General features: G+C 36.8%; 4 protein-coding genes across 4 annotated transcripts; 1 reads left to right on the top strand and 3 right to left on the bottom strand.

Moving 5' to 3' along the window:
• Positions 1–345: 345 nt before the first annotated feature.
• On the top strand, positions 346–2,020 carry LOC141642212 (protein WHAT'S THIS FACTOR 9, mitochondrial). The gene has a single exon (XM_074450929.1). It carries the CDS (start codon positions 508–510, stop codon positions 1,810–1,812), a length of 1,305 nt encoding a protein of 434 aa, XP_074307030.1. The 5' UTR covers positions 346–507; the 3' UTR covers positions 1,813–2,020.
• A 1,373-nt stretch (positions 2,021–3,393) lies between these two features.
• Positions 3,394–10,114, bottom strand: LOC141642211 (DEAD-box ATP-dependent RNA helicase 37-like). Its single transcript, XM_074450928.1, has 7 exons — positions 9,777–10,114; positions 8,666–9,482; positions 8,456–8,539; positions 6,999–7,241; positions 5,779–5,946; positions 5,547–5,660; positions 3,394–4,288 (listed from the first exon to the last, which is right to left on the bottom strand). The coding sequence occupies exons 2-7, from the start codon at positions 9,413–9,415 to the stop codon at positions 3,761–3,763; spliced, it is 1,887 nt and encodes a 628-aa protein (XP_074307029.1). The 5' UTR covers positions 9,416–9,482; positions 9,777–10,114; the 3' UTR covers positions 3,394–3,760.
• A 3,355-nt stretch (positions 10,115–13,469) lies between these two features.
• Positions 13,470–17,748, bottom strand: LOC141642214 (serine/arginine-rich SC35-like splicing factor SCL30A). The gene is made up of 6 exons (XM_074450931.1): positions 17,637–17,748; positions 16,273–16,434; positions 15,255–15,332; positions 14,388–14,552; positions 14,107–14,226; positions 13,470–14,022 (listed from the first exon to the last, which is right to left on the bottom strand). Exons 2-6 carry the CDS (start codon positions 16,428–16,430, stop codon positions 13,899–13,901), a joined length of 645 nt encoding a protein of 214 aa, XP_074307032.1. The 5' UTR covers positions 16,431–16,434; positions 17,637–17,748; the 3' UTR covers positions 13,470–13,898.
• Positions 17,749–19,407: 1,659 nt separating this feature from the next.
• Positions 19,408–25,067, bottom strand: LOC141642213 (mediator of RNA polymerase II transcription subunit 7a-like). Its single transcript, XM_074450930.1, has 5 exons — positions 24,820–25,067; positions 24,644–24,713; positions 23,917–24,083; positions 23,735–23,808; positions 19,408–19,899 (listed from the first exon to the last, which is right to left on the bottom strand). The coding sequence occupies exons 1-5, from the start codon at positions 24,952–24,954 to the stop codon at positions 19,839–19,841; spliced, it is 507 nt and encodes a 168-aa protein (XP_074307031.1). The 5' UTR covers positions 24,955–25,067; the 3' UTR covers positions 19,408–19,838.
• Between the last annotated feature and the right edge of the window lie 2,764 nt (positions 25,068–27,831).

Below are 27,831 nucleotides of genomic sequence, written 5' to 3' on the forward strand. Positions count from 1 at the left end.
CATCAATAATTTCTTTTTCAAACTGAAGATCTCTTAAAAACGGTCAATTTGAAAAAAAAAAAAATTATCGTATTCCGAACTTGTAGCCAAGCAAGAGTTATTGACATTAAAGTTTTTTTTTCGAGAAAAATGATGGGTACACGACAGAAATGTTACAACCCTGGTTTACTCAATTTCTTAACAACGAATAAACTTTGACTGACCATAATTATCGACTACGAGTTGAGACATCAGTAATTTCTTTTTCAAACTGAAGATCTCTTAAAAACGGTCAATTTGGAAAAAAAAAAATTATCGTATTCCGAACTTGTAGCCAAGCAAGAGCTATTAACATTAAAGTTTTTTTTTTTTCGAGAAAAATGAGGGGTACACGACAGAAATGTTACAACCCGGGTTCTACTCCATTTCTTAACAACTCTTCCATCTTCATCACATTTCTCTCCTAAACAATTGAACACTGAACACCACCAACAATCACCCCAAAACCCTCCCAAAATCCCAACATAAATGCACAGAAATCTGCAATCATACCTCTCAATTCTCAAATCCCAATTCACCAAACCCCAAAAAACACAATCTTTCACCCTTTTCACCCTCAAAAACCTCCAACAATGGCGAAGCATCACCAAAGTTCGTCTAAAATGGGTAAAAAACAAAACTTTAGACCATGTTATAGACAAAGACACAGATGTAAAAGCTGCAATGCTTCTTAAAGACGCCATTAAAAGAACTTCAACATCCTTCATTACATCAAAAACAATTCTTGATTGGCAAAAACCTCTTGGTCTTACATTTCCTGTAATCCGGTTTCTACGAAGGTATCCTACTCTTTTCCATGAATTCCCTCATTCTCGCTTTCAAACTTTACCTTGTTTTCGTCTTACTGATATTGCATTAGCTTTAGATGAACAAGAACAGTTGATTTATGTGAATGATGAATTGGGTATTTTAGAAAAATTGTCTAGGGTTCTTATGATGTTGAAATCTAGGTCTGTGCCTTTACAGTTTTTGTATAGATTGAGGTATGATTTAGGTTTGCCTGATAAATTTGAGAAGCTGGTTGTTGAGAAATTTCCGGATAGTGTTCGGGTTGAGAAAGGGTGTAATGGGTTATTGTGTTTGAGTCTTGTGGAATGGAGGGATGAATTCGCGGTATCGTGTTTGGAGAGGAAATGTGAGGTGGGTGGTCATGGTGGTGATTATAGGGAGTTTCGGAGAGGGGAGACGGGGGTAGCTTTCCCAATGAGTTTTCCTCGGAGTTATGGGTCTCAGAAGAAGGTTAAGGCTTGGATGTCGGAGTTTCAGAAGTTGCATTACATTTCTCCGTATGAGGATTGTACGAGGCTGGACCCTGTAAGCGATCTTATGGAGAAGCGGTGTGTTGGGTTGCTTCATGAGTTGTTGAGTTTGACTATACATAAGAAGACGAAGAGGAATTATTTGAGGAGTTTGAGGGAGGAGTTGGTTCTTCCTCATAGGTTTACTCGGATTTTTACTAGGTATCCGGGGATATTCTATTTGTCATTGAAATGTAAGACGACAACTGTTACTCTTAGAGAAGGGTATAGGAGGGGTAAGTTAATTGACCCACATCCTTTAGCGCTGCTCAGGAATAAGGTTTACCATGTGATGAGAACGGGGCTTCTGTATCGAAGTAAAGGGCTGAACTATTTGTCTCCCCAAGACTGTATGCTTGATGATGCTGTGGATGCAGATGGAGAAGAAAAAAGTGAGACAGAGGAGGAAGACTCGGAGGTGGAAGAGGAATGCTGGGAGGGGAAAGACTCGGATTTGAGTGAAGAGTCTGATTAGTGTCTAAGGAAACAATTTCGCGTTAATCATCTTCTCTTTGGGTAAGACTTAAGAGCGCATATCGTCTTTTGTTTTGTTTAGATAACGGCTTGCTTTTATATTCTCTATAAGGTTTTAACATTAGCAATGGTTAAAAGTTAAAACTAATACGGAGTATCTCTAAATTGCATCCGAGTCTCCTGGAGGTTATCTATATGTGAGATTGCCATGTTCAAGTCTTGGTAGTTTCTTAGAGGGGGATGCACGTAACGACTACTTGCTGATGATGTGCCTCTTTAGGCTCGCTTGTAATGGGGTTAGTAGAGCTCTAAACAAAGGGGGAAAAGAAGGAAGAAAGTGATGGTTGTGGAGGGTGGGAAAATGGGGTGACAGGGAACTATTACTCGATTTACTCCCATATGAGGGGCATTACACAAGGAGGGAGTTGCGTACCTATTATTCTCCCTTGTTTGCAGTTCTGTGCAACGAAGTCGAAGTGTCTTGGAGTAAGCCCATTAGACAGCCTCACTGTTTATTCTTGGGAGTAAATTTTTGCTGCACTTGGATGAACAAAACCTTGCTGAGCAAACTCAATATTTGTTCATATAGCCTTTGTTTTTTTGCTTATCACCTGCCTTGCAATGTCGGTCTCTTCAAAGCCTGTACATTCTGTCATCAAGAGCTGTACTTTCAAGAAAATGATTTGTCGCGTATTTGAATCTAAATTTTGATATACTCCTAGAAGAGACTCGTCAAGTAGACAGACGTTACTGCTATGGCGGGTGTAACTGTTTCCTGCGCTATGCTTCCTCTGTGCGTTCATATGTAACTGTTTCCTGTGCTATGCTTCCTCTTCGACTTTATGCATCCATATTTTCAGGCTAATTGATGTTGAGTCATGTTCAAAATGTTAATGGAGTGATTCAAGTCCTGATAATATCTAGACTGAAATCTAGGATCCTAAACTTCTGTTTTCCTGTTACGTTTACATTTGTATGAAAATTGGTCTGATAAAAATGACAGTGGTTAGATATGCGATCTTCGTTTAGTTTAACAAATATGCAATAATAGAAAAACCGTGATTTTCAATTCATCCAAGATGGAAGGAAGAAATGGCACTCGTGATATCCATAGCGAAGATACGGGACACGGGCTCTCATCTGATTTCGGAATTTCGTTCTCTTTTGTACATAAGACGGCTGAACGTTGGAACATACGCGTCTAATCACATGGAGGACCGTTTCCGGACTAGATGCACGTCAGTCTTGGCAAAATCGTCTTCCATGGAGATTTCGATGAAAAACAATCCTACTGATTCAAACGAGTTACCTCTACTCTGAAAACATTAGAGATCATAGCAATCAAACACGCTACTAAGTAAGACTAAAGAACCTGCAAATTACATAGATTACTCTACTTCTGCATTTACATGTATGCCAACACCCTAGATCGACTTCCTCGAAGGAGAATAAAAAGAAGAGACTGAACACCGACATTTAGCCATCTCCGCATCTCAGCTCATGCACATCAGTATTAACTTTCCTGCTAGACTGCTACAATACAGTATAATACTCCATACAAGAATGTAAAAGGGTTGCAAAATTAAGTAGCAAATAGTGCCTGATTGAAAATGGCAAAAAGAAGCAATATTTTCCTCGTATTTTCACCTCCCCATATACCTTTCGGATAGCCCCAGCAAGACATTACAACAAAAGACGTCAAACTTTGGCAAAGCAATGAACCAGCCAAACCTAAGCTTGTTAGTGTAAATCGACCATCCCTAGACAATATCACACATCTAAACTGACATAAACTAAAAATATGGGGTCAGATAACCCGCATGCTTGAAACCCTAAGCCTAAAATATTATCAACTCTAGTACTTAGGGCGACACTACAACAATTTACCACAAAAACATGTGTATATACCCGGAGGTGAGATATAGTCTTGACAATGAATGATTCAGATACTAGTCCCAGGCACTAGTGTAACCGCCTCCGCCTCCGCCTCCACCAGCACCACCACCTCCGCCACCACCGCCGCCATAGTATCCGCTGTTATTGCCCCCTCCGTAGTAGTCAGTGACATTGCCGCCACCTCCACCGCCGCCGCCTCCTCTTCCATCCCTCCTGAAGTCACGACCGCCAAAACGACCACCCCCACCTCTCCGGTTTCTGCCACCACCACCACCATAAGAGGCGCGAGATGCAAAACGTTGTAGCCACTCAGGCACTTCCTGGTTAGCTTCTTGCATAAGCTCGGAGAGTGGTCTTGCTAGTGACGAGTTGTTTTCATTGAAGAAGGCTGTAGCTAATCCACTTTTCCCAGCACGTCCTGTACGCCCAATGCGGTGTACATAGTCATCTATGTCATTGGGAAGATCGAAGTTAATAACATGGGCAACGTGGGGAATATCCAGTCCTCGTGCTGCCACATCAGTTGCAACCAGAATTGGAGTATTTCCTGTTTTGAAGGACCTTAGAGCAAGTTCTCTTTCCTGAAAGCAGGAAATCCTTGTTAAGACAATAAGGAGGGCAACACAACGATAGTTTTAGTTGGGCTACAAACTTACTATCCCACTTTAGAGCAGAATACTTTAATAAAAAAAAAAAAAGTTGAATTATCAATTACGTAGCGTATACTGCCATAAAGCATTTCAACCTTCATGTTTTATCATTCAAACAAATCCACTGGCATTCTATCTTTTGGGAAGGAAAAGACAGTAATTCAGTGTCATATATTTTCATCTTTGTTCAAAGATGTCTATTTTTTCCCAAGCATCTCCGCGGAGAGTGCGTTTTATTTACAAACCCAATCAATACAAGAATTACAACTGAAGTCCGAGTGACCACAGTTCTTAAAACGTATTTTTATGCCCAAGATTTGGGCAAGTGTGTTGGCTTAAACCATTAGTAGTAGGCACATTCCAGAGAACAAATTGAGATCGCTCCCCAACTGCTGCCCTCCTTATCCAACTGCATTGTCTCCTTCAACTGACTTCATTTCTGCTTACCACCCTTTGCTCTTTCTGTCAACAATCTCCAGCTGTCATCACTTTCTCATCCCTAGATCTGCTAAGTCTCCAAACATCCCTCCATACATGCTCTGCCTTAACTCTCTCATCCCCAGATTGGTCAGATTCACCAAGGAAAGAGAAAGGAAATGTGGTGTATGAGAGGATAGAAGTGCTACCTAGAGTTCAGCACAAGTTCATTGTGTGTATGTACTTGCAAAAGATGTAAATTGGAGGGTGAGACTGCAAGCTCAAAGTAGTGCATCATGATGGGGTAATGGTAGATCTTGCAGTTAAGTCCCTGCGGTCGGGTTAAGGCAGTTTCCTATCCGATTCTGGGTTATGGTATTTTTGAGTTAACTCACTATATATGTGGTCTAATTCTTGGCCTTTTTGTAGACCTGGGTTTACAGTAGCACATTGTATTCTATAACATATCAATATAAAGGATATGGCTTTTGTATCAACTTTTGTTAATAATTTCTCTCAAATCTGGAAACTATTACTTCTACTTTTCATTCTATTGGTCATTTCATAACAAATTTAATTTTGGTTTTGTACTTTATATTACTCAATATTTCATTCAGGGTTCCTATTTGAACTATAAAGCAAAATGAGTTATCATTTTGGATTGAATTATTAGAGTAACATATTGCATTTGACTTTCTTAAAACGATAGAGTTAAGATTAGCCCATCATATAGTAAGATCTATCCACTGGCATCAAAAGTCAAACAGCTCACCTGCTGCGATCTATCACCATGAATGCTAGTGGCTGGAAACCCATTGATACTCAACCAATGCTCTAACGCATCAGCCCCCTTTTTGGTTTCCACAAATACAAGTGTTAATGATTGCTGCAGATAAAAAAGAAGAATCAACATATCAAAATTTCAAAAACGGGGGAGTAAACCTAAAACTATTAAACAGCAAAGTCCCTGAATAGGAGTGCCAAATATTTAATTCAATACCTACCTTGACTTGTACTCCATTTGCACGTTGTGCATGTAGAAGGTCCATTAAATGGCTCCTCTTGTCAGATTCATGCACAAACTCCACCCTCTGAACAATCAAATCAGTGCTTGAACCCACCCTTCCCACAGCAAGAAAAATGTAGTTGCCCAAAAAATCAGAAGCCAGCCTCTACACATCAAAGAAAATACTGCTTACTTCAACACATATGAAACAAGATTAAGGAAAATTTTCGCTTTAGTGATGAAACAGCACATGGGAGTAATGTTAACATAAGTCTTTTTCTAAGATCTTCATCATTCACAACAAGATTAAGGAAAATTTTCGCTTTAGTGCCTCGAGGTGTCGAGGTTTGGGCTAATTCCACTTTGGTGCCTCGAGTTTTGGGCTATTTGCCATTTTGGTGAGTTGAGGTTTGAAAATATTTTCACTTTGTGACCCAATAATAGTCAATCCATCTTAATAAATGATATTTTTAAACATAATAAAGTGCAGAAATAGATGTAAAAGTAAACAATAAATGGAATTTTCACATAGTTTTGCCAAAAAAGTACTCCATACTTTACTATGCTCAAAATATGCTTTTGTGATGAATATTTTAATGTTGTTATACTTCAAGTCACCAAAGTGGGAAAGAGCCAAAATCTCAGTTTACCGATATACAAACATGAGGGCACCAAAGATGAATAAGGCCAAAGCTCAACGCACCACAGTGGTTTCCTAAGATTTATTTGCAAGATCAGAGAGAAACATGTGAACATATCAACATAGACAGTACAAGAATGAATCTTTAACCGATATACACAAAACACAACTTCTCAAGATGAAATATAGTTTCTAGATCCCACCATCTAATACTGACGATAAAAACAGTACAAGACTGAATCATTAAAATATACAAACCAGAAGAGATGACAGCAAATCCACAATTCGACAAAGTGAGGCCGGCAAATATAAGTGTCCAGAAAGAGGTTGCAACAAGTATGACATACTTCGTATACCAATAATAACGCTTTGGCCTAAAACAAAGTGCCCTAGTGTCTTGTCATGAATGTGTGACACGAGAAGCAAAGACGCTAGTCGCGAAGTATATGGTGATTCGGAGAATCAGAGGCCAAGACATGTGAATAGTATGATTTTGAAGTGTCATGGACTTGGAAGTAAATGTGATGAGTATCAATGGCCAGTGACATATATAGAGAGATGATAGACAAGAACCAAACCTGAATCTCCTTTGGAAAGGTTGCACTGAACAGCAGCGTCTGCCTCACACCTCTGGGCGGCATGTCAGTCTGTTCTACTATCTTTCTGATTTGAGGTTCAAACCCCATATCCAGCATTCTATCAGCTTCGTCAAGTGCAAGGTATCTTATCATTTCTAGAGACACTCTAGCCCTCTCAAGCAAATCAACCAGTCTTCCAGGTGTTGCAACAAGAATATCAACTCCTCTTTCGAGCTCCCGTAACTGCACGCATAAGATAGCTCACAATTGAGATTTTAGATCCAAGTGGGAAAAAAAATATAAATACATCAGTAGGAAAATATAAATGCCAAGTAAGGCACCAATGCACCTTCACTCATTAGATTGAATCAGCAAAGCTAATTTAAGATCAGGGATGAGAACAGAAAAAGTAAAATGAATCCCATGGCACACGTTAACAATACACGCTGCCGGAAAATTACAGTGAAAGTTCCAAAACTAACAGACTAAATGCCAAAAACTCCATCCGCACTACTGATATCAATTAAAGGTGCATACATATTATACACTAAACGTTCACCCAACTCTTTTTGAGGTCGTCCACAAGAATTCATTTCATAACCTCTTCACGTAGGCTGATTTAGGCATAAAATATATGGGATTTAAGCCAAAGGAGTTTTAACAATGAAAATTATTATTCTTGCTTTATAACTTATAAGCAAAATCAAGTTAGAAAAAACGGTTGAGAAGATATATTAATCCATTACAATTTTTTTTTTTCTTTTGACTACTGTATTATTTTTGACTATTGTTTAAACCATTCAATAAAGTCTAAAATATTCCTTGCAGTCTTAAAAACCTCAACAGTGGCAAGCCTAAAAAAACATCTTTATGACCTTAAAAAAATGTTACAGGCTTACAGCATCCCGATAAAAAATGCGCAAGTCATTACAACAGCAACTTAAGCATAATTATTACTGCAGCTGTATCAATAACTCTCTAGATGGCGAGGTAAGGGAGATCGGATGTAAGAAGCCTGATCCAAATGTAAACAACATACATAGGTTGTTTTCTGATGACCTAAAAATAACATTGCTCGAGAATCGCATTGATTGATTTCTTACTTCACAATTCAGAGTTAAAACAAGTGCAACGAGCTAATTGAACTACTTTGCTTTATTCCACCAAAATCCAGTACCAAGAATTCTTCATAATTGAAATTTCTCAGTTGCCATTTTCTAAAAATAATAAATTTAAATTTGTTTTAAGACGATAAAATAGGACAAAATGCACCATAGAATGTTTTTTAATGTTCCAAAACCAATATAACTACAATCAGATCTGCCCTTAACCAAGCCAAACATGATGACAAGTTACACATAAAATAGTAACTATCCTACCCTAAAAGCCCACAAAGGTGAAAAGGGAAAACACGTATCAATAGTGTCAACAGAACAGCATCTAAAATAAGAGATAACCTGTTGGTTGATCGGAGCTCCTCCATATACAACCACCACTCTGACTCCGGTTTGGTATGCAAACTTTTTTGCTTCCTCATTTATCTACATAAATGGACACCAGCGCGATAAAAGATTTGTGGAAAGAAATGGACAACAATTATCTCCACCTCAAAGCATAATCATACGTATTTAAATACAAGGATAAAATTATCACCGAAAAATCCTCACCTGCATTGATAACTCCCTTGTAGGAGACAGAATAAGAGCAAGTGGATAAACAGTTCGATACCCACGAGGCCTCTGGGGTGGTTGGCCCTTCATTATACCACTAATAATCGGAAAACAGAAAGCTGCAGTTTTTCCAGAACCAGTCTGAGCACATGCCATCAAATCCCGTCCAGCAAGAGAAATTGGTATAGCATAACGCTGAACTGGCGTAGGCTTCACATACTTGCACCTTCTAATGTTTGCATTAAGTTCATTTCCAAGGTCAATATCAGCAAATGTGTTTACCGGGGGTGGCACATTATCTCCACTAGTCTCCACAGGGATATCCTCATAAGCATCAAAGTTAATCCCGGTATTCTCTTGATCAAACGCTTCGACAGGATCTTCTTCAACATCATTCTCAAACGGATTAACTTCCCTACTACCACGGTCCCACCCACCACTCCTATTATTCCATCCTCCACCACGACCACCACCAATACCACCACGACCACCGCCATATCCACCTCCACCTCCACCACCACCCCATCTAGACCCACCAGGTGGTCCACCATAAACCGGTCTATCATTAACAGGTGGAGGAGGTCCACCCTGCGATAAACCAGGACCCGACCCTACCATAGGTTCAGCTGAGGGTGGCCTGTTACGAAGGTGAGGAGGCACATACGTCGACCTCGTGGGACGTGCAGTACCGCCACCCCTCGTATTGTCATTCTCAGCCGCCACCGAATCCGCCCATGAAGTACTCATTATTTCAATAACAAAATTACCTCCTAAACACTACAGCTATCCAAAATGATCAAAAATTCGATGAAACCTGCAACAAACCCACAGATCAAAACCCTGTAAATCGACAAACCCGAAAAATTCCAAACAAAAATAACATCATCATCAACAAAGTTTCAACCAACATATGCCTTTCAAATTCACAACTGAACACATCATCTAAATTACCTAAATATATAATCGATAATCATATATATACAGCAGAAATAAACAAAATTCAAAAAAAAAAAAAAAAAAAATCAGCAATCATAATATATATGAAATGCAGTAAAGTGAACAATAAAAGGAATCAACTTGAATTAAGGATCGAGAGATAGAGACAAACCTGAAAATTACGCGAGGAAGAAAAAAAAAAACCCTAATTTTTTGAAATTGAAAAAAATAAAATTAGAAGAAAAAAAGCTAAAATTGGGGATGAATTGAAGGCGAAAAAATCTAAAAGGCGAATATATAGAAGAAAAGATTTGGTGAAATTCTCTCTCTAAAAATCGAAGAAGAAGAAATTGATTGAATTGGGGAAAAAATTGGGGAAAAGTTTGCGGGATTTGTCCTAATTTAAGATGGACGGCGCTCTTCTCATTCCTGCTATTTTAGCCTCTCTATCTTCTCTCTACTCTCTTATGAGTTGTGTGAGCTTTAGTTGTTGGGAGGGGTTCGGAATTCGGGTTGATGATGTTTTAGCTTAGTAGTTAAGACGAGTTTGAAATTGAGAATGTTTTAGGCTCCGTTTGGTAAAATTAGCTGAAAAGCTACTTGAAACCTGAAAAGCTACCTGAAACTTGAAAAGCTACTGAACCCTGAAAAGGTAACTTAAAAGGTAGCTGAAAATTACGACCTGAAAATGTACCTAATTTTTATTAAAACTGTTTGGAAGACTAGCTGAAAAGGTAGCTGATATTTGGTCAAATGACGTAAAAGAACATGGCTTATTATTGTTATCATTTATGTTTTTATTATTATTGTTGTGTTATTGTCGTTGGCATTGTTAGTAATTCGAAGAAAATGTAATTTTTTTCACTATAATTGCAGAAGTCTTCAACATGTTTCAAAATGACGGAAATAATAATTAAAATATCACAATAACGTAAAAAAAAATCAAATAGTATATCAACAAAAAAATGTATTTTATGGATACGAAGTAAGTTTTATATTAAACCATACATAAAAATAGTTAATTAAATTGCACCCTGAATTAAAGTATTGATATTATCACGGACGCTTTTCATTTCCGTAGAAACTCTTTAATTGGGTTTATTTGGGATCATAATATATAAAATAATAATATTGGAGTAATATATATAAAAAGTTGAAGGGTAAAAAAGGTAAGCAAAATATAATCAGGTACCTGAAATCCCAAATGCTACCCTAAGTAGCATTTCATTTCAGGTACCTTTTTTTGCTATAAAATGCTACTTGCCAAACGCGTTCAAGAAAATAAGCTACCTGAAATTTTTGTCAAAAAAGCTACTTCGATGAAAAAAGGTACCTGAAATGCGCTACCAAACAGAGTCTTAGTAAGAATCGAGAATGTTTTAGCTAAATACTCCTTTCATACCACATTAATGGTAATATTGACTTTTTCACACCTGTCGATACACATTTTGCAACGTAAATATCTTTTGTTACGCATTAATGCATTATTAAAAATTATAAAAATTTGATATTCTTATAGCATTCATGACGATAAATCAAACAAGATCTCACATGACTATATTTTGTCTTATAGATTAAGAATAATATCGAAGATTCCCTACGACCATGAATAGTGGCAAAACGGTCAATGTTACCATTGGTCTGGTATGGAGGGAGTAATTAAGACGGGATATTGAAAATGAGAATATGGTGATATTGTAGCTTACTGGTTAAGATGCAATAATAAGAACGGGAATATTGATGTGTGAGATTGGATGCGGGTTAGGTTAGGAGGTGGGTCGGGTTTAGTGTGGATTATGTGGCTCGTGTATAGGTGGGATTGGCATGTTTGGAATGAGTTAGTTGCGTGAGTTTTTGTGATTTTTGAAAATGTGTATTAGGGATTCGTGTTAGATAAGATGGATCGGGGTTCAGCGAGTTGTATGGTAGGAGACTTAGAAAGGTTGGATTTTTACTTTTTTTGGTATTCGAGTGTGTAGTTTAAGGTTTGAGTTTGGGTCATAAGATAGTCAACCATGACTTGTGAAATCGGAGCTAGATGAGAAGCGATTTGTTTTATATAAATAAACAAATTAGATAAAGGATGGTGTTGTAAACGAGTTAATAGATACTCTTTTTGTCTCAATTATTTGATTGATTTTTTCATTCTTTACGATATATTTTAATCAAAGCTAAGGAAATGAATGGAACAACGACTCAGTGATAGTAGGTTTTGAGAAGCAATTGAGTATTCATCAATGTTCCAAAAAAGTACTGAGATGATTGATTTTCCGTATTCATTGTACTCTGGGAATGTGAAAGGTGAACCTTCATTATTTAGTTCAATGTATCTATATAATCACGGGTTGAAACAACACACACAAGTCACTCAAACTCTAAGTTAACAATTCACGCAAGCTTATAATTTGTCTTAAAAATTGTCTTAAAAAGACGATGATAACACCAAATTGATGTGTAGCCAAATTCTCAACGTTATGTAATTACATCTTTTTACAACTGCGGAAAGACAAATTGATATTTGATGGGACACAGACGCATAGTATTGCCCTATTACTTGTATTTATACATAAAAAATAAAAACATGATTTATCTCTCAAGTAAAAAGAATGAATGTTTGTCTTTCAAAAAAAAAAAAGAATGAATGTTTGTGTTATTTACCTTCGCACCTAAAATAATACGAGATTTTTATATAAGACCAACAATGAATGTTTGTGTTATTTACGTTCGCACCTAAAATAATACTCCGTATGAGATTTTTGTATAAGACCAACAAAGACACGACTAGTAGGCTAATAATGCGACCTTGATCACAAATAATCATGGTTGTTATGTAATGAACACACAATGCTTGTGACAAAACAATGAAACTATCTAACTACCTCTTGAAAATAGGCGGTGTCGTTATATTTGTTCTAAAAAATGGTAAATTAGTGAAAACTTATGGCAAGCTTGGAATGGAAGCTATATCTCCTATTCGCCTTATTCGTATGAAAAGTGACGAGTCATTTTTAAGTAAATGGTGGTTGTATCGTTTGTATCCACTGCTAATGGATTAATCGATTGGCTCCGTCAAGCTTTTAGTGGAAATTATCGCGTCTAGCACTAGTAAATTGTTATGTAAGACCACCTTATTCATAAGACTAGTCCAATAACTAAAAGCCCAAAAAAAATAATTAATAAACTTATAAAAAATTATTTTATTTTGATAACCTAAAGTTTTATATTGATAAGTTGTATATTTAGATATGTTAAGTTTTCATCATAAAATGTTGACTCGTTAAAATAAACTTAAAATACAAATAAACTTAATTGTTTTCTTTGGGCTTCTCTCCTTTTGGGCCAGTCCTATGCTATAGGACGGTCCTATAGGAGAGTTGCTGTATCTTATTTGTTGAGTTTATTGTGTGGGCCGATTTGGTTACCATACCATAGCTATAAGACGTCATGGGTCAGTCAAAATTACGCAACCTTTCCGACATTCACCTTAATGAATTAGCAAAATTCGCGGATTAGCAACGTGCAAGATGTATGCCCGTGGCTGGACCAAGTCGACTACTCGATTGAGGTTACACTTTACAGTAACATAGAAGCAGCAACATAAAAACAAAACGCATAATGTCGGTTATTTTCACAGTTTAAACCTACACCTCCCATCTTGGAATCTCTCAACTGGAGGTCACTCATTTGGAACAGGTCAAAAATCAATGAAGATGCCCGATGATGCTCTTGTTTTTGTCCCCTACAAGCGTACTCTTCACATACACGACATGTGCTCGCTATCGCAAATCAATCGAATATAAATCGACAATATTTCAACCAGTCAAATCGCAATCTGGAAAGCAAGATCCAAAATTCTACACACAAATTGGGATCGAAAGAAAGCGTATGCCATTATCAGATATCAAAATCACAAAAAGCTCCCTCGGCTCATTTCTCAAGAATCGCGATTTCTCTCCAAAGCCCATATCCAAAGATAGTGGTAATAAAAAACACAGGAGTAGAATGATAAACGAGTTAAGATACAAAGGTTAAACTTCGACTCCAATAACCGACTCCAATAATCGAGCTTTAGGAAGTATTTCTGACAGTAGCTCTAATATTACCACTACCTAAGAGGCTAAAATAAACCGAGTTAAGATACAAAGGTTAAACTTCGACTCCAATAACCAAAGGCGACCCCTCGAGTCCTTGACCACGCTTGCAGACTTGCAGTATGGGAGGTCCACACATTTTACATTCTCTCATGACTCATATCCATGCAACACTAAATCACCAACGGCGTTCCAGGTTACGGTTATCGGGAGTACCCTGGAGTCAGACTACGACTGTAGCTTCGACGCCTTGAATGATAAGGGCTTCGGCTTGGAGATCTAGAGTACGAGCGTCCTCTATGTGACCTATCCCCTGGAGAAATGGACCTAGACAACAACCACGACACCATTTAGAACGTTGAAGTAATAGCATCAATACAGGAAAAAACAAGAAAACAGATATGATTGTACCTTGAGTAACTACGTCTAGGCGAATAATCATATGGGCTACGACTACGAGAATAAGTTCTTCCATATCGAGGGGAACGAGAATAGCTAACAGAAGATCGCCTTTGGCTATAAGACCGACTCCTACAAAGTTGAAATAGCATGGTTTAGTAAGTACATTCCAATATTTCTAAATTTCCTTTCCGAAAAATGAGGGAAAAGACAACTAGACTGCTTAACTCTTCATGGCAATCAAATTTAACTTGTAACAGACAAAAAACGCGCCAAAGCATAAGAAAAACTACCTGGTACGTTCTCTTGCCCTCATTTCGATTGGCTTTTTCCTGTTCTCCTCTGCAAATACAACAGTTAACTCTCGACCAAGGAGGACATAACCATCCATGTCATATTTGGCATCAGCAGCATCGGCTGGATCCACAAATTGCACAAACCCAAAACCGCGAGGTTCCCTGCACATTCATTATATATTCAGATTCAGAAACAAAAAATATGTAAATAATTCAAAACTTCATCTTCAATTCGGATGCTTGAATCCCTGCTGAAACTATTAAACCAAAAAAATATCCCACAATGTTAGTACTACATTAAACACCGATCATAGGACGGCTGACCTTGGAGATATCAGAGAAGACTTCAATGTCTTCTTCAAAATGAAACCAAACTCTTTTCTTCAATTCTTCAACACTAATAACTCTTGAACAAGACTTTCATTACTTGAAATCTTGAACATACTCTTATTACTTGGTGTCTTCAGTCTTTGACTCTTAAGAAACAACACAGAACTCTAATTATTTGGTGCCATCAACGTTTGACATTACTTAGTGACATTTCTATAGAAGCAACATAGAACTTTTAAGAAACCACGGTACCATACTATGGGAAGGAGATTTAAAAGACACGACAAATAGAAATACCCAAGAAAAAAAAAACGGTACCATATTGCTAACTGCTAAAAGAAAGGAGACAAAATGAAAATAAAATGCCGCATTAGTGAAAGCTGAAAACACGACAATTTACAAGTTCAAACCAGTTGAACCAAGGGCTGCCTAAATTTCCGGGAGAGTTATAGAAACACTCGACTCTGAACATACCGATGCTCTAAAAAATGTTTACTACTGCAAAAATGTATAAAGCAACTTCATTAAACTCACCCAGAGTAATAATCCCTAGGCAAATAAACATCTTTGATTGGGCCAAATCGCCCAAACGGCACTCTCAAATCTTCAGGCCTGCAATATAAGGATACTTTGTTAAACACTGTTCCCATCCACATAAAACAAGATACCAAAGCCTAATCGAATAATGAACCGGAATCCCACTAAATAAGGCCGTCCCATACAACTTTTGACGAATGTCATGAAAGCCAAGGCTGTAATATGATCATTCCAATACTTTTGATAGCAAAACTTGTCTGAGACAGACTCAAATGAGACAAACCCAAACAAATCATTACATGATTACTTCACTTAAAGCAAAAGAGCAACAAAAGACCGAAGAAAAGGCTGGCACTAAGACATAGTTGAGTAAGAGCTATGGAACTCATTTCCCCCTGCAATTAAGTTACTAAACAAGCTAAAAGTGAGCCTATGTGTATTTTTTTTAAGCGGTTTAAAGTTTCCGACTAATGTAGTACATTTTAATATTTTTACGTCAATACTCAAATATCAAAACATTAAAACAATAAATACTCTCTATCAGTCTATCCTATTTTTATTGTCCTCATTGACTTCAACCGTCAAATAGCGTCAACTATAACTAAACGTTTACTAGCAATCAACAATCGTTACAACTTGTACCTTAGGTAGTGGTGAACTAATAAAGACAATAAATTTGAGAAACCGATAACTAGGAAGTAAACAGGTTTTTTGAGTTCTAGAGAACGGATATGCCCATGAAGAGAGAAGAGTGCAAAGAGAAGACAGTGGATTAACAATCAATTTTACACAGACTACCCGATAACTCACTCCTTCGCAGTTAGCACCCTTTTCTCCGTATATTCCAATCCCATCAAAAATTAGCACCAAATAATCAAACCCTCGGGTAACAAAACACAACCCTAAAGAAGCTCATCTAACTCATAATCCACCCCAAATTAGATAAGAGTTAAAACTGAACAACAAAGCTCAAAAGCAAGAGAAAAGATCTAAGAGATCTGCAGAAAATAACAACCTGCAATCATGTCGGAGGTTTCGCACCAACAGACTGGTAGGACCAGAAGGCTCCTTTCTACGACTATATCGGTGCCTTGGAGATGGACTCCTGTATCTTCTTCCGTATCCCCTTGGTGGGGATAGAGACGGGCTGTAACTGTAACTTCTTCCCCTCATTATCCTGCATTTCAATGGAAAAAACAGATAACTAAGCAGACGCCAACATCAAATAATCAACTTAGCCTTTTGAAAAGGTCACTACAAAACTTTTAATTTTAGTGCTGCAAATTTCCTCGCAATACAAAATTCCAACAAATGAAATGCGAACAAAAACTCGCCACTATCTAGTAGAACAATAACTACAACAACAAACAATGCCTTGAGACTCCCACAAATTGTTAGGTTAGGAGGGCTTTTAGAATATAAAACCGATCATAGACTCCAACGACCAACTTAAACTTTTGGTTGAGATGATTTTTTGACATGGTATCAAATCCAATGTGATCAAAGGTCACGGGTTCGAATCTCACCTCCCTCAATTCTAAAGTGGAATATTAGGAGCTAGTATGGAAGGGCCTACAGTTGCATCCACACTTCAAGCCCAAAAGGCATTCGTGTGACGGGAGTGTTGAATATAAAATCGATCACCGAACTCCAACCACCAGATTAAGCTTAAGTTTTGATTTTGGTTGAGATAGTTTCTTGGGTTTTGGTTGAAATGGTTTATTAACAAGGGCAGACGCGGTTACACCGTACAATGAGCCAAAATGAAAATTACGTAAACAATTCACATTGATGGAATCTTGCTCATCAACAAATAAAAAAAAACTCGACGATTTTCACTTCATCTCTATCTAGAGATGTCCAAATAATTAGAAATACATCTATTTTGTAGATTAGCCACCTCGGAGTATTAATACGTATCCTAAATTATTAGAGTAACGCTAAAATAAAACGATTTACGCTAATCAACAAATTAATAACACAATCAAGAACCCTAAAATTACCTAAACAAACTCAATCGCTACATCACAATCCACCCAAACCTTTATTTAGATCTTGCACTGTCAATCATAATAATTGGTTTAATTCTAATTTGATTGGCTAGTGTGTACGATGAGATGACATGGTACACCTGATATCGACTCCCACGTATAATAAATAATACGGAGTATACTAATACTACGATGAGATGACATGGTACACCCGATATCGATTCTCAAATTCATGCATAGGGTTTTCAATTTATTCAAATATTTTACCGCAACACAAAAAAAATCGTCACTGAAAATCTAATCAACAATATTGGCGAAAATTTACCTCAAATAATAATGCGGAAATCATAAATAATGGATTAATTAAAAGAAAATCATGATGATGTACCTTGAATTGAAGAACAGAAAACGGTGGAGATGAATAATGAATTTGTGGTGCAAAAATAATATTGGCGAAACAAAGTGATTTTCTCGTGTTGAAAAAGGGCGATTAATGAGGAATATATACGCAAAGGGACGTTCGAGAAGGTTCTACTTTGCAGCTATACCCTTCTTATTCTTTTGTTATTGCTAATTGATCCTTTTATTTGGCATTTTGTCAAGTATATCCTCCCAATTACTATGGACTATGGACTATGGACTATGGACTATGAACTATGGACTATGGTCTATGGATCTATATAAGGTTATGACTAGAGTAGGCATTTCGGGTCGGGCTAAGACGGGCGGCGCGAATCCGGCATGAGTTCGGCACGGTGAAGAAAATGAGGTGGCCCGGGTCCGGCACGACTGGGGTAAAAGGCAGGCCGCGACGCCAAAATTCCAAAAAAAAAGTGCCTAAGCACGACCCGGCACGAGGCACAATGGGTCAGGCACGACGATTTTAGGGGTAATTAATTAAAAAACCATTAAAAACACCTGAAGCACGACAGACGACATGAGCCCGGCCGACTTTACCCGGGCCAAGGAGTGGGCCATAAGGGGGGAGCGGGCCGGCACGGCACGCCCCAAAAGCACGATTGATCGTGACCGGGCCGGGCCAAAATTGTGGCTAGGCATGACAGGCCGGCACGACACGACCCATTGCCTCTCTAGTTATGACTTACGGGTACAAAACAGCGAAATGGGCTCGGTTTAAGCTAGGTACTATTTGTGGTCGTCATGATTACTTTATATCACGGAAAATTAGCAAAATTGACAACTTTGTCCTTCTCATAATTTTAACTTAACATCTCTCCCCCTGTTTGGTAAATAGCGGATTAATTTCAGCATAAGAAATTGCAAAAGCAGATTATAAATGACAGATTTTATCAGAAGGTTTGACTAACATATTATAATTAGCAGAATTAATTTGAGTGTTTGGTAATTGGCAGATTAGTAGATTGTTAGTTTTCCTCGTAAAATGGAGAAAAATTTTCCTATTTTACAATATGCTAACCAATATGCTGGGGTAAGCAGCATATTGTAAAACAACATATTGACCCCAAATATGTTGTTTCAATATGCTGTTTACCAAACACTAAAATTAGCATATTGATTGGTCAAACATGCTAAAACCCTTGAATATGCTAAAAATTGGCCAATATGCCGTTTACCAAACAGCGCTATCCAATTAACTTCAAAATTTATGAAAAAACAAATAATTTCACGAGGACAATCTCATTAGACAAACTGAAATAAAAAATTAATAAAAAGCCAAAAATAATTATTTTATGGTTTTGGTATTTTATATGTTGATTAAACATTAAGAAGATAGTGACAAACTATTGAGCTCGAAGTTCAATTTTTAAGAGTCTACTAGTGAGAGTTGAGTCCAATTTTTGACTCAATTCCGAGTCAATTTCGAACATGTCGGTGCCCTATCTTTATATCGGCTTCGGTTAGTAAACGAGTAGTTTTGCTTGAGAAAAGCTCGAGGAAAATCATATGAAACAAATCGAGCTTTGATTTAAAGAGCTTGAGTTCGATTTTAATATACGAGCGATCTTGAACAACTTCCATCACCATACTTTCAATCCACCCCAGACAAACTTCGTCTTGATCTGTTCTTCCGACCTTTTGCTCCACAAAACAAAATGGCGTACGTTTTGAGATGGAGATGGAAAGGGATGACGGAGGACTGAAGGAGAAAGAAAAGATTGTCGGAAAGATGAAGATGATGGAAGGTGAGGGATGGGCTGACATTATTCAGTCTGGTTAGAGAGGGATAATGTTGGGATGACGATTACAAGTGTACAACACAACATCGATTAACAATGTAATTCATCAATGCACTCGGCACAATTAAGATTTTCGATTCTTACTTCCTAGATCTGCATCTCTCAGATAAATTAAGATAGAAGTAAAATCCGAAAAACTATGGCTATGACATCCTAATGGTAGTCGGAGATAGAGGACAGCGAAGTAAAAACTATCATGAGGCATTCATAACGAGGGTCAGAAAGCAGTCCTCGTACCCAAGTCTTCAAAATCATAGTTGATGTCAGTACATTCAGTTGTAAGCAAGATACCAGCAACATGATGACCAAGTGAGCTGCTCACGGAATTTACACGTCAAATAATTCATAATTGACAGGTGAACAATCCGCCATCACTGTCCTTCCAAGGTTCCAAGAGCTTCCTTCAGAAGTTTCTGCGATTCTTCTCTCCTCCTAGACACAGAAGTAGCAGAAGAGTTAAGCTGAGTGAAGACACCAAAATTTGAGTATCAGAATAAATAGCTTTACGTTTGCCTGAATGATTATGTAATGAGATATCATCCCCAAAGCTAATATTTCAAATTTCAAGTGGAAGATATTGTTTGTAGCAGGTGATGAAATACGCCATAAAAGGACCCGTAAATAGGCCCAACACCTATTGTGCAGGAACAAGTCAATGTGATCCATGCCTCCTTGAAGATGGAATCGAGAGGCTTCCAAATGTTTCAATTCACAAGCTTTCAATAACAAAGTTCATCATTTCATTATCATTATTTTCTCTATTTATTTTACTATCTAACGTTTGAATGGTTATATAAGCATCCGATAAAATGTTAAAATTGTCACTAAGAGCCTAAATCCATATTATAAGCCGTCGACCATCGTGAGGAATCACAGCAAGTCAATCGACTACTTCATTAGGGGTAACTTTCAAATGGTTGCACGAGGGAAAGCTTAACTTATTTCACCATCAAAAGTTATAACTTTTCAAGCTATACTTAATATCACTCCCATCATTTCACTTATATAGGCCTCATTTCCTTTTTAGTTTTTTTAAAATCAATTGCTCTCTTTCTAAAATTAGAAAGTTGTTACTCTGATTTACATTTTGACCTCCATTATCTTCACTTAAAAAAAGAATTTAAATCCAAAATCACTCTTTTCAGTAACTTTGTCTATACATAAAACTACAACTTAAAAAGTACCAAGATTGATCCAGCAGAGTTTATTAGAGATGAGTAGATGACCCCTAGTAAAAAAGTACATGTAGCAGGGTTCTTTTTTATGCTAGCATGAAAAACTTTTGAGTTAGTCGCAAACTATGAGATAAACGCATGCATGTTCTGTATTATTAGCAAATATCATCTTCCTGACTTAAAAACAATAATATGACTAATGTGGTTATACAAACATATCAAAACATTCGCCATAAAAGAAGTTCACATTAACGTAGCTCGATTCAACTTCCACATAGAAATAGCATGCAATTCCCTTAGTTTTCTAGTACTGTGAGTGTAATAACCATACAACGTAACCAGTCGCAACTCAACTGACAATTATCCCTTAGTTCTACTAGTTCACCCTTCCACTAACAGCAATCTCAATGCTTCTCTTCTCTAATATGGTGATCCCACAATATCTCCAAAATAGGGAATGCTAAAACTAGAATACCCGCATATAACTTTGCAACGAAACTAAGGCTAAGTTGGTACTCTGTACTAGCTACAAGTTCCTTTTTTTACAAATCACTACTTGATAATTTTTTTCTCAAAACTTACCACCTAGTACCTACTATGATATTTTTTTGTTACAATTTGCTACCACTAATGAGCTCCGGCTTGAATTTAGGACAGTTTACGCCTAAATTTGCAGTTTTCCTCCTAAATACCTTTAATTTTATTGTATCTGCGGTGAAAATACCCCTATGTGATTCATAGTCATTATTATTCTCCCCTCCTCCACCCCTCCTTCGTTCACCTTCCTCCTACATCTTCATCCTTTATCTCTTTCTCTCCCTAGATAACCATCTATCTTTGTTTGGAAGAAACCTATTCTTCTTTCCATCTAATTCAACCTCTATTCCTTTCACCTCCTCCATCTCTTTATCTCTTCATAAGGTTCCAAACACTCTTGAGATTGGAGATTCCTTGATTGGGTAAAGTCTAGTATTTATGGAAATTTGTGCCGACCATAATTTGAATAATGAACGAAAAATTAATAGGAAAAGTTTGGAGGGAAGAAAAGAGAAGTTTGGGGCTAAATTACTTGGTGGAAAATGATCCGAGTTTTCATAACTAGCAAGAGCCAAAGAAAAGAATTCGGTGCGGAGAAAATTTTTAGTTTTTGGAGGAAAACCATATTCAGATGGGGGTAAACAAAATGAGCCCCTAAAATTTCTTCCTAAACTTAGTCATTATATCTATCAAAGTATTCACTTCTGAATTAATATCTTTGGTGCTTGCTGGAATGGTGAAATAAGGAGGAAGAAGATGGTACAGTTGTAATTAAAGGGAAAGCTTAAAGGGTATAGCTGTCTCTTTACGTGATTTTTTGCTGGAAACCATGGTAGCAGTTTCTAATAAAATGGATGATATTAGGTAGTAAATTGTTAAAAAAAATTATATTAGGTAATACTTTCACTAATTTGTAAAGAAAGGAACTTAAAAGGTCGTAAATTACAGAAAGATGTAGGGTCAATCGGAACAAGATGCCACGCCCACACAAATCAGCCATTGACCATTGTTATATCTAGTCTCCAAAGGAATGGATCCATTTTATCTAGAATCTCATTCGACACAAATTGATACATACTCATTAGCTCTTGAAGAATGGTAAGAAGAGCAAACATAAATATACACATTAAAACCAAAGCCAACTATCACAATCTGGCAATGATGCTAAATGTTCATGAACATCTTATGTTACATCAAGTGATCAAACAAATTTGTTATTACCAAAGCACAATGCCAATCAAAAGAATATCATTAACTTTTTCCAAAGCACAAACATTTTTCAAACATACATCTAAGATTAAATATTAAAAGCAAGTTCAACACTACTATTATCTTTTTATGTACTCTCATTGCCGTCTGGAATTTGGGCAAGACCACCAACCTGTAGACTAAGATTAAGCTTACTCTTTACGAATAGTTCACAAAACTATTTTTAAAAGCATTATTTTACGTGCTCTCCTTTTGTACGAGAGTGTCATCTCCTGATGTTTCCTTCTTGGCGACCAATTTACTGATAGTTTCCTAATTAAGTTTAAAGCATTTTTGAGCCCTAAAAGACACTAGGATAATGTTGTCATCATATCGTATATAGTATCAAACTTCAAGATAAGAAGATCAAAAGAATGGCAACAAATACAGACGTACCACAAGATCTTAGTTTTATGGTACGGATGTTAAAATACAGGCACACTATGCACATCCACTAAATACAATTTACTCTTTATCAAGATTGTTGGTAAAATGCCATACACGTGTGACGTGACAACACTGTTAAAATCCAATATTTTATCAACTCATAAGTGCAAGTTTTGGGACAATTGACAACCCTCGCAAGCCAAATATCAAACCAATAACCGGAGCACGTTCACGCTCCAAAGGATGGAGAGCTCTCACAGTTGACTCACACAACACATAAGACTCGTCATGGACACGTATACAACTCAAATAAGGTCCCCTGACATATAAGCAACATGTAAGTTACTTAAGACAGTTAGACTTGGTTAAAAGAATGAGACACGGGGTCAAGGTGTCCGGTTTGCCTATTTCAAGAAAAAATAACATGCCTTCTACTCAAAGTTAAGTGTCCTCAAGTGCCATACACAAACACACAAGGTAGTACAAAAGTCTAGGTAACAGGGAAAACATATCACGTAATATACAAACATATACATTTATTTTATCAATATAGCCTATATAAGGATACAACTATTTAGTAGACCATTCATTCGTAAGCAAGTACATTCAAGTAGGGACACTACTCCCACAGATGAACCTGCTTTTGAGCAAGCCCCACTAGCCACTATGATACATTACTTGCACTTGGTCACAACATGCCGAACAATTTCTAAAATACATGCTTCTGGAACAGAAGCTGGTTCAATTTTGTTTAATAAATTTTACTTAGCGTCTTAGCCATACTATCTTAGTGGTAAGGCATTCAAAGCGATCTCAAGAAGCACAACCTTTTTGCATAAAGAAAAGTGAGGATGGTTCAACATATTAAATTAATAATCGTCCATATAATGAATCAGATGATCACAAAAAAGAACACACACCTTTTAATGTCCTCAATAGCTTCTTTTCTGCGTTGTATTTGGAGCTCTAAAATGTGAATAAGTGTGGCTCGTGCCTACAAACAGAATTGACAAAATTGCATAAGTGCATAACACGAGTCAACCATAAGTACAGGAGCAGGAACAAGAAACAGAACAGAGAAAGCAACTCATCCATAGTGTACCTGGTGAGGCCGCAATGAATTGAGTAGGTGATGTAAATTCTTAAATATGAGCGATATCTCCTCAACTCTCCTAGCATACTGTGAAGGTCTCTCGACAAGAATGTCAGCAAGCTCCAAAAGATGCAGCTGTAGCTCTCTATTGAGGGACTTCAATTCTTTTTTAAAATCTAAGTGAATGATTAGGTAGTTAGAAATAATGTTCCTGATTAATTAGAAAATGAACTAATTGTTTGAGCATGATCCTTTTTCATATGCATTTCAAATTACTAATACCACTTATCGATAGCAAAAATGGACATCACCAGACGAGCGTCACTCTATACTATCAATGCCAGCCATTGGACGCTATTGTGAATTAAATCTTTAGAAAATTGTCGATTACTGTTTTCTATGACACGATAATAACATCCAAACTCAACCCTTCAACTCTTCAAGAAAGCATTGATCATCTACATTCTTGTATCTATCAACTCTATCAAATCGCATACAAGCCATTAACAAACTTCCTAAACTCGTGTACCTTCCCAACTATACCGAGCTCCTAAACCGACAATTACAAACAAATAACAGGCTGAACAACAACATAATCTCATTTCCTCAAGCACTTCCGCAATATGTCAGGTAAGGGATCAGATGTACGCAGCATTACCCTACACTACCCTACCGTGTGTTAACACTAACAAACCGAAGATGAAAAGCGCGTCGAGAAATAAATCGAAAAGATTACCAATATTAGGGCCTTTGGGATACAATTGACGAACACCTTGATCTTCCAAACTAGGCATGACATCATCAGTCTACACATTCAAAATTAACAAAAACAAAAATCAATCGACGAAGAATTGAACGCAAATTCGAAACCCTAATTCGAAAAATTAAAAGAGAGAGAAGTGGAAAACGAACAGTGTAAGTGGCGCCATAGCAGAGGTAAGTGCCATTGATAGGAGGAGGAGGTTGAGGAGCGGAATTAGGGTTTTGAGCGTAGTCTTTGTATAGCTTGTAATACGGCGGCGGTGGCGGATATGTCGCCGTCGCCATTGATAAGTGGCTGTTTGAGTGTTTGTGGTGATGACTGCTGGTGAGTCGTCTGTTCGAGTCGAGTCGAGTCGAGTCAATTTGAATTAGAATATGTTTCGAGCGTTATAAGTCGTGACTCGTGATATTAGTCCGTTTGATTGGGTCTGGTCGAGCGGAAATTAAATGGTAGGATCGTTTTGTTTAGGTCGGTTTGGATCGTTGTTGAAATTAAATTTAGGTTATATGAGGTTATTTTATTTGGGTGGACTTAATTTTAACACTTATTCGGCTCAATTCAGCTCACTTCAATTCAACTCACATTATTTCAGCTCTACTCATTTCTGCAAACTTTAATTTAGTTTACCTTACTTTAGTTCAGTTCAGTTATATTTAGTTCAGTTTAGTTTCACTTAACCCAAAAGAATGGGACCGTAGTTGGTTCGGTTTCGTCAAGTAGGGTTTGGATTTAAGAATTTGTGTACTTTACTTCTTAATAATGGAGTAAAACACACACGGAGTATTAAATATTGAAAAACTAGTTTGAATGCCTGTGCGTTGCAACGGGTTAATTAACTTATTTATAATGCAAAAAAAAAAAAACGTTATAAGGATTTAATGTTTACATTCTATGTCTAATGATTTATAATCATATAATCACTTTACCTTATACTAATCTTTCGATGTGGGACACTTCTACTATTTATTAGTAATATATTCACCAAACTTGAATTTTTTTCTGTTGTGGGACAATTTTACTATTTATATGTAATATATATTCATCAAACCTGCATTGTTCTTCAATGTGGGACAAATAACATACTCAGAATTACACCATCTTTTTTTGCACTTAGTTCGACATCCAACCAAATCCCGAATACGGAATACACTTAGTTCGACATCCAACCAAATCCCGAATACCGAATACAGACATTTGCTACTCATTATATCTAATAGTTATATTCAAATTTAATAATATGATCAAGTACTCTCCATTAATATTTGTACGTTGTTTTTCTTCAAAAAAAATTTAACATAATTGAGATACGGAAATTTCAAAAAAAATAAAAGAAATTAATATATACATGGGTTAACTCTTATTTATAATCATATAATCAACATACCTTATACTAATCTTTTGATGTGGACAATTCTACTATTTATAAGTAATATATTCACCAAACTTGGATTTTTTTTCTGATGTGGGACAATTTTACTATTTATATGTAATATATATTCATCAAACCTGCATTGTTTTTCAATGTGGGACAAATAACATACTCAGAATTACACCATCTTACTTTGAATCTAATAATATTATTTTCATAATTTTTTTTACCGACATTATTTTGCCAAATGAAATGTAAAAGCTTTTGTATAAAAATTAGAAACATCACTTGAATTTAAAAAAAGAAATACAAAGCATATATTATAATAACTAAAAGATTTTCCAAAGATTAACTTAGGTTAGAAATCATTATTGTAGAGACAGTAATACAAACTCTTTTAAGAGCTCTCTCGGACAATACTTAAGAGAATCAAAAAATTTTGGGTTATGACTTTTATTTATAATCATAAGATCACCCTACCTTATGGTAATCTTCCGATGTGGGACAATTCTAATATTTATACATAGTATATTCACCACACTTACATTACTTTTCAATGTAGGACAAATAACATACTAAGTACACCTTTTTTTTTGCACCTACTTTGACATCAACCCGATTTAATAATGAGAAAATACAATACAATACAATCTACACTCTAATGATAGCATTTTTTTGTCACAATCTAATTATATAATTTTCATACGATTCTTTTTTGTCCAATGAAATATAAAGTTTTTATATCAAAACTATAAACATCACTTTAATATAATATAGAAAATGTATATTTATATATATATATATGGACAATTCTATTATTTATGTAATACTACGGATTTATGAGTCTCTGGGTACTCTATCGAGTAGGCCTTACTCTGTCGAGTAAGGGTGAGTTGCGTTTTAAAATAGTTTCTGACCTGTTGGGTACTCGATCGAGTAACGTGGGTACTCGATCGAGTAAGGGGGCACTCGATCGAGTACCTCAGCTACTCGATCGAGTAGCCGGTTTACGGGGGATGTTTTGTCGGACTTTGTTAAATGATGCGAGATAAGTATAAAAGGTTGTCCGTCACTTTTATTAGTTTCTTTTATCTATTCTAAAACCTAAGTGAGGAGAAAAGGAGTTACGTAGTTTGTCTGTCATCGCATCATTAGCAAATCCCGGAGCTAGAGGTGTCGGATTTCATCGTTCTTCACACCGTTGTGATCCTTGTGTCGAGGGTAAGCTTTACATATAAATTTTATACTGTTTCGTTAGAATTGGTTAAACCCTAATTTTGGGGATTGGGGTTTTCTATGTTTTTGTTGATGTGGTAGTGATTATATGATGATATGTATAGGAGGAGGGTTGTAGAAGAAGCCTTTTGATATCAGCTGTGAGACCGTCTGATTGTGTTGCTTTTCAGGTAGGATTTCCTACTCAGTATTAGTCCCATAATGGGATGATTGTTGATGTGTTGTGGTTGATTAAATAATATAGTAATTGTATTGTGACGGTTTGTTGATTGTGATTGTTTGTCTCTGGTTCTCGAGGCGTGTCCTCGGCTGAGTGGGGTCACTTGCGGGAGTGGCTTCACGCCCTAGTTTCGCCCTTCGTGGAACCCGCCACGGAAGGGGATGTGCACATTAATGGATAGGGTTATCGCTCATTATGAGGAGCGGGGATTTGGTGGGTACGGCGGTCCCCCATCGGGCGGTGGTCCAATGGACGATCGATGATTGAGATTGTTGGGATTGGCGTGATTGTGTGTGTGTGACGGTTAAGGTCATCATTTATCTTATTGTTGATATA

This window comes from Silene latifolia, chromosome 2 (genome assembly GCF_048544455.1).
Source record: "Silene latifolia isolate original U9 population chromosome 2, ASM4854445v1, whole genome shotgun sequence".
Lineage (NCBI taxonomy): Eukaryota > Viridiplantae > Streptophyta > Magnoliopsida > Caryophyllales > Caryophyllaceae > Silene > Silene latifolia.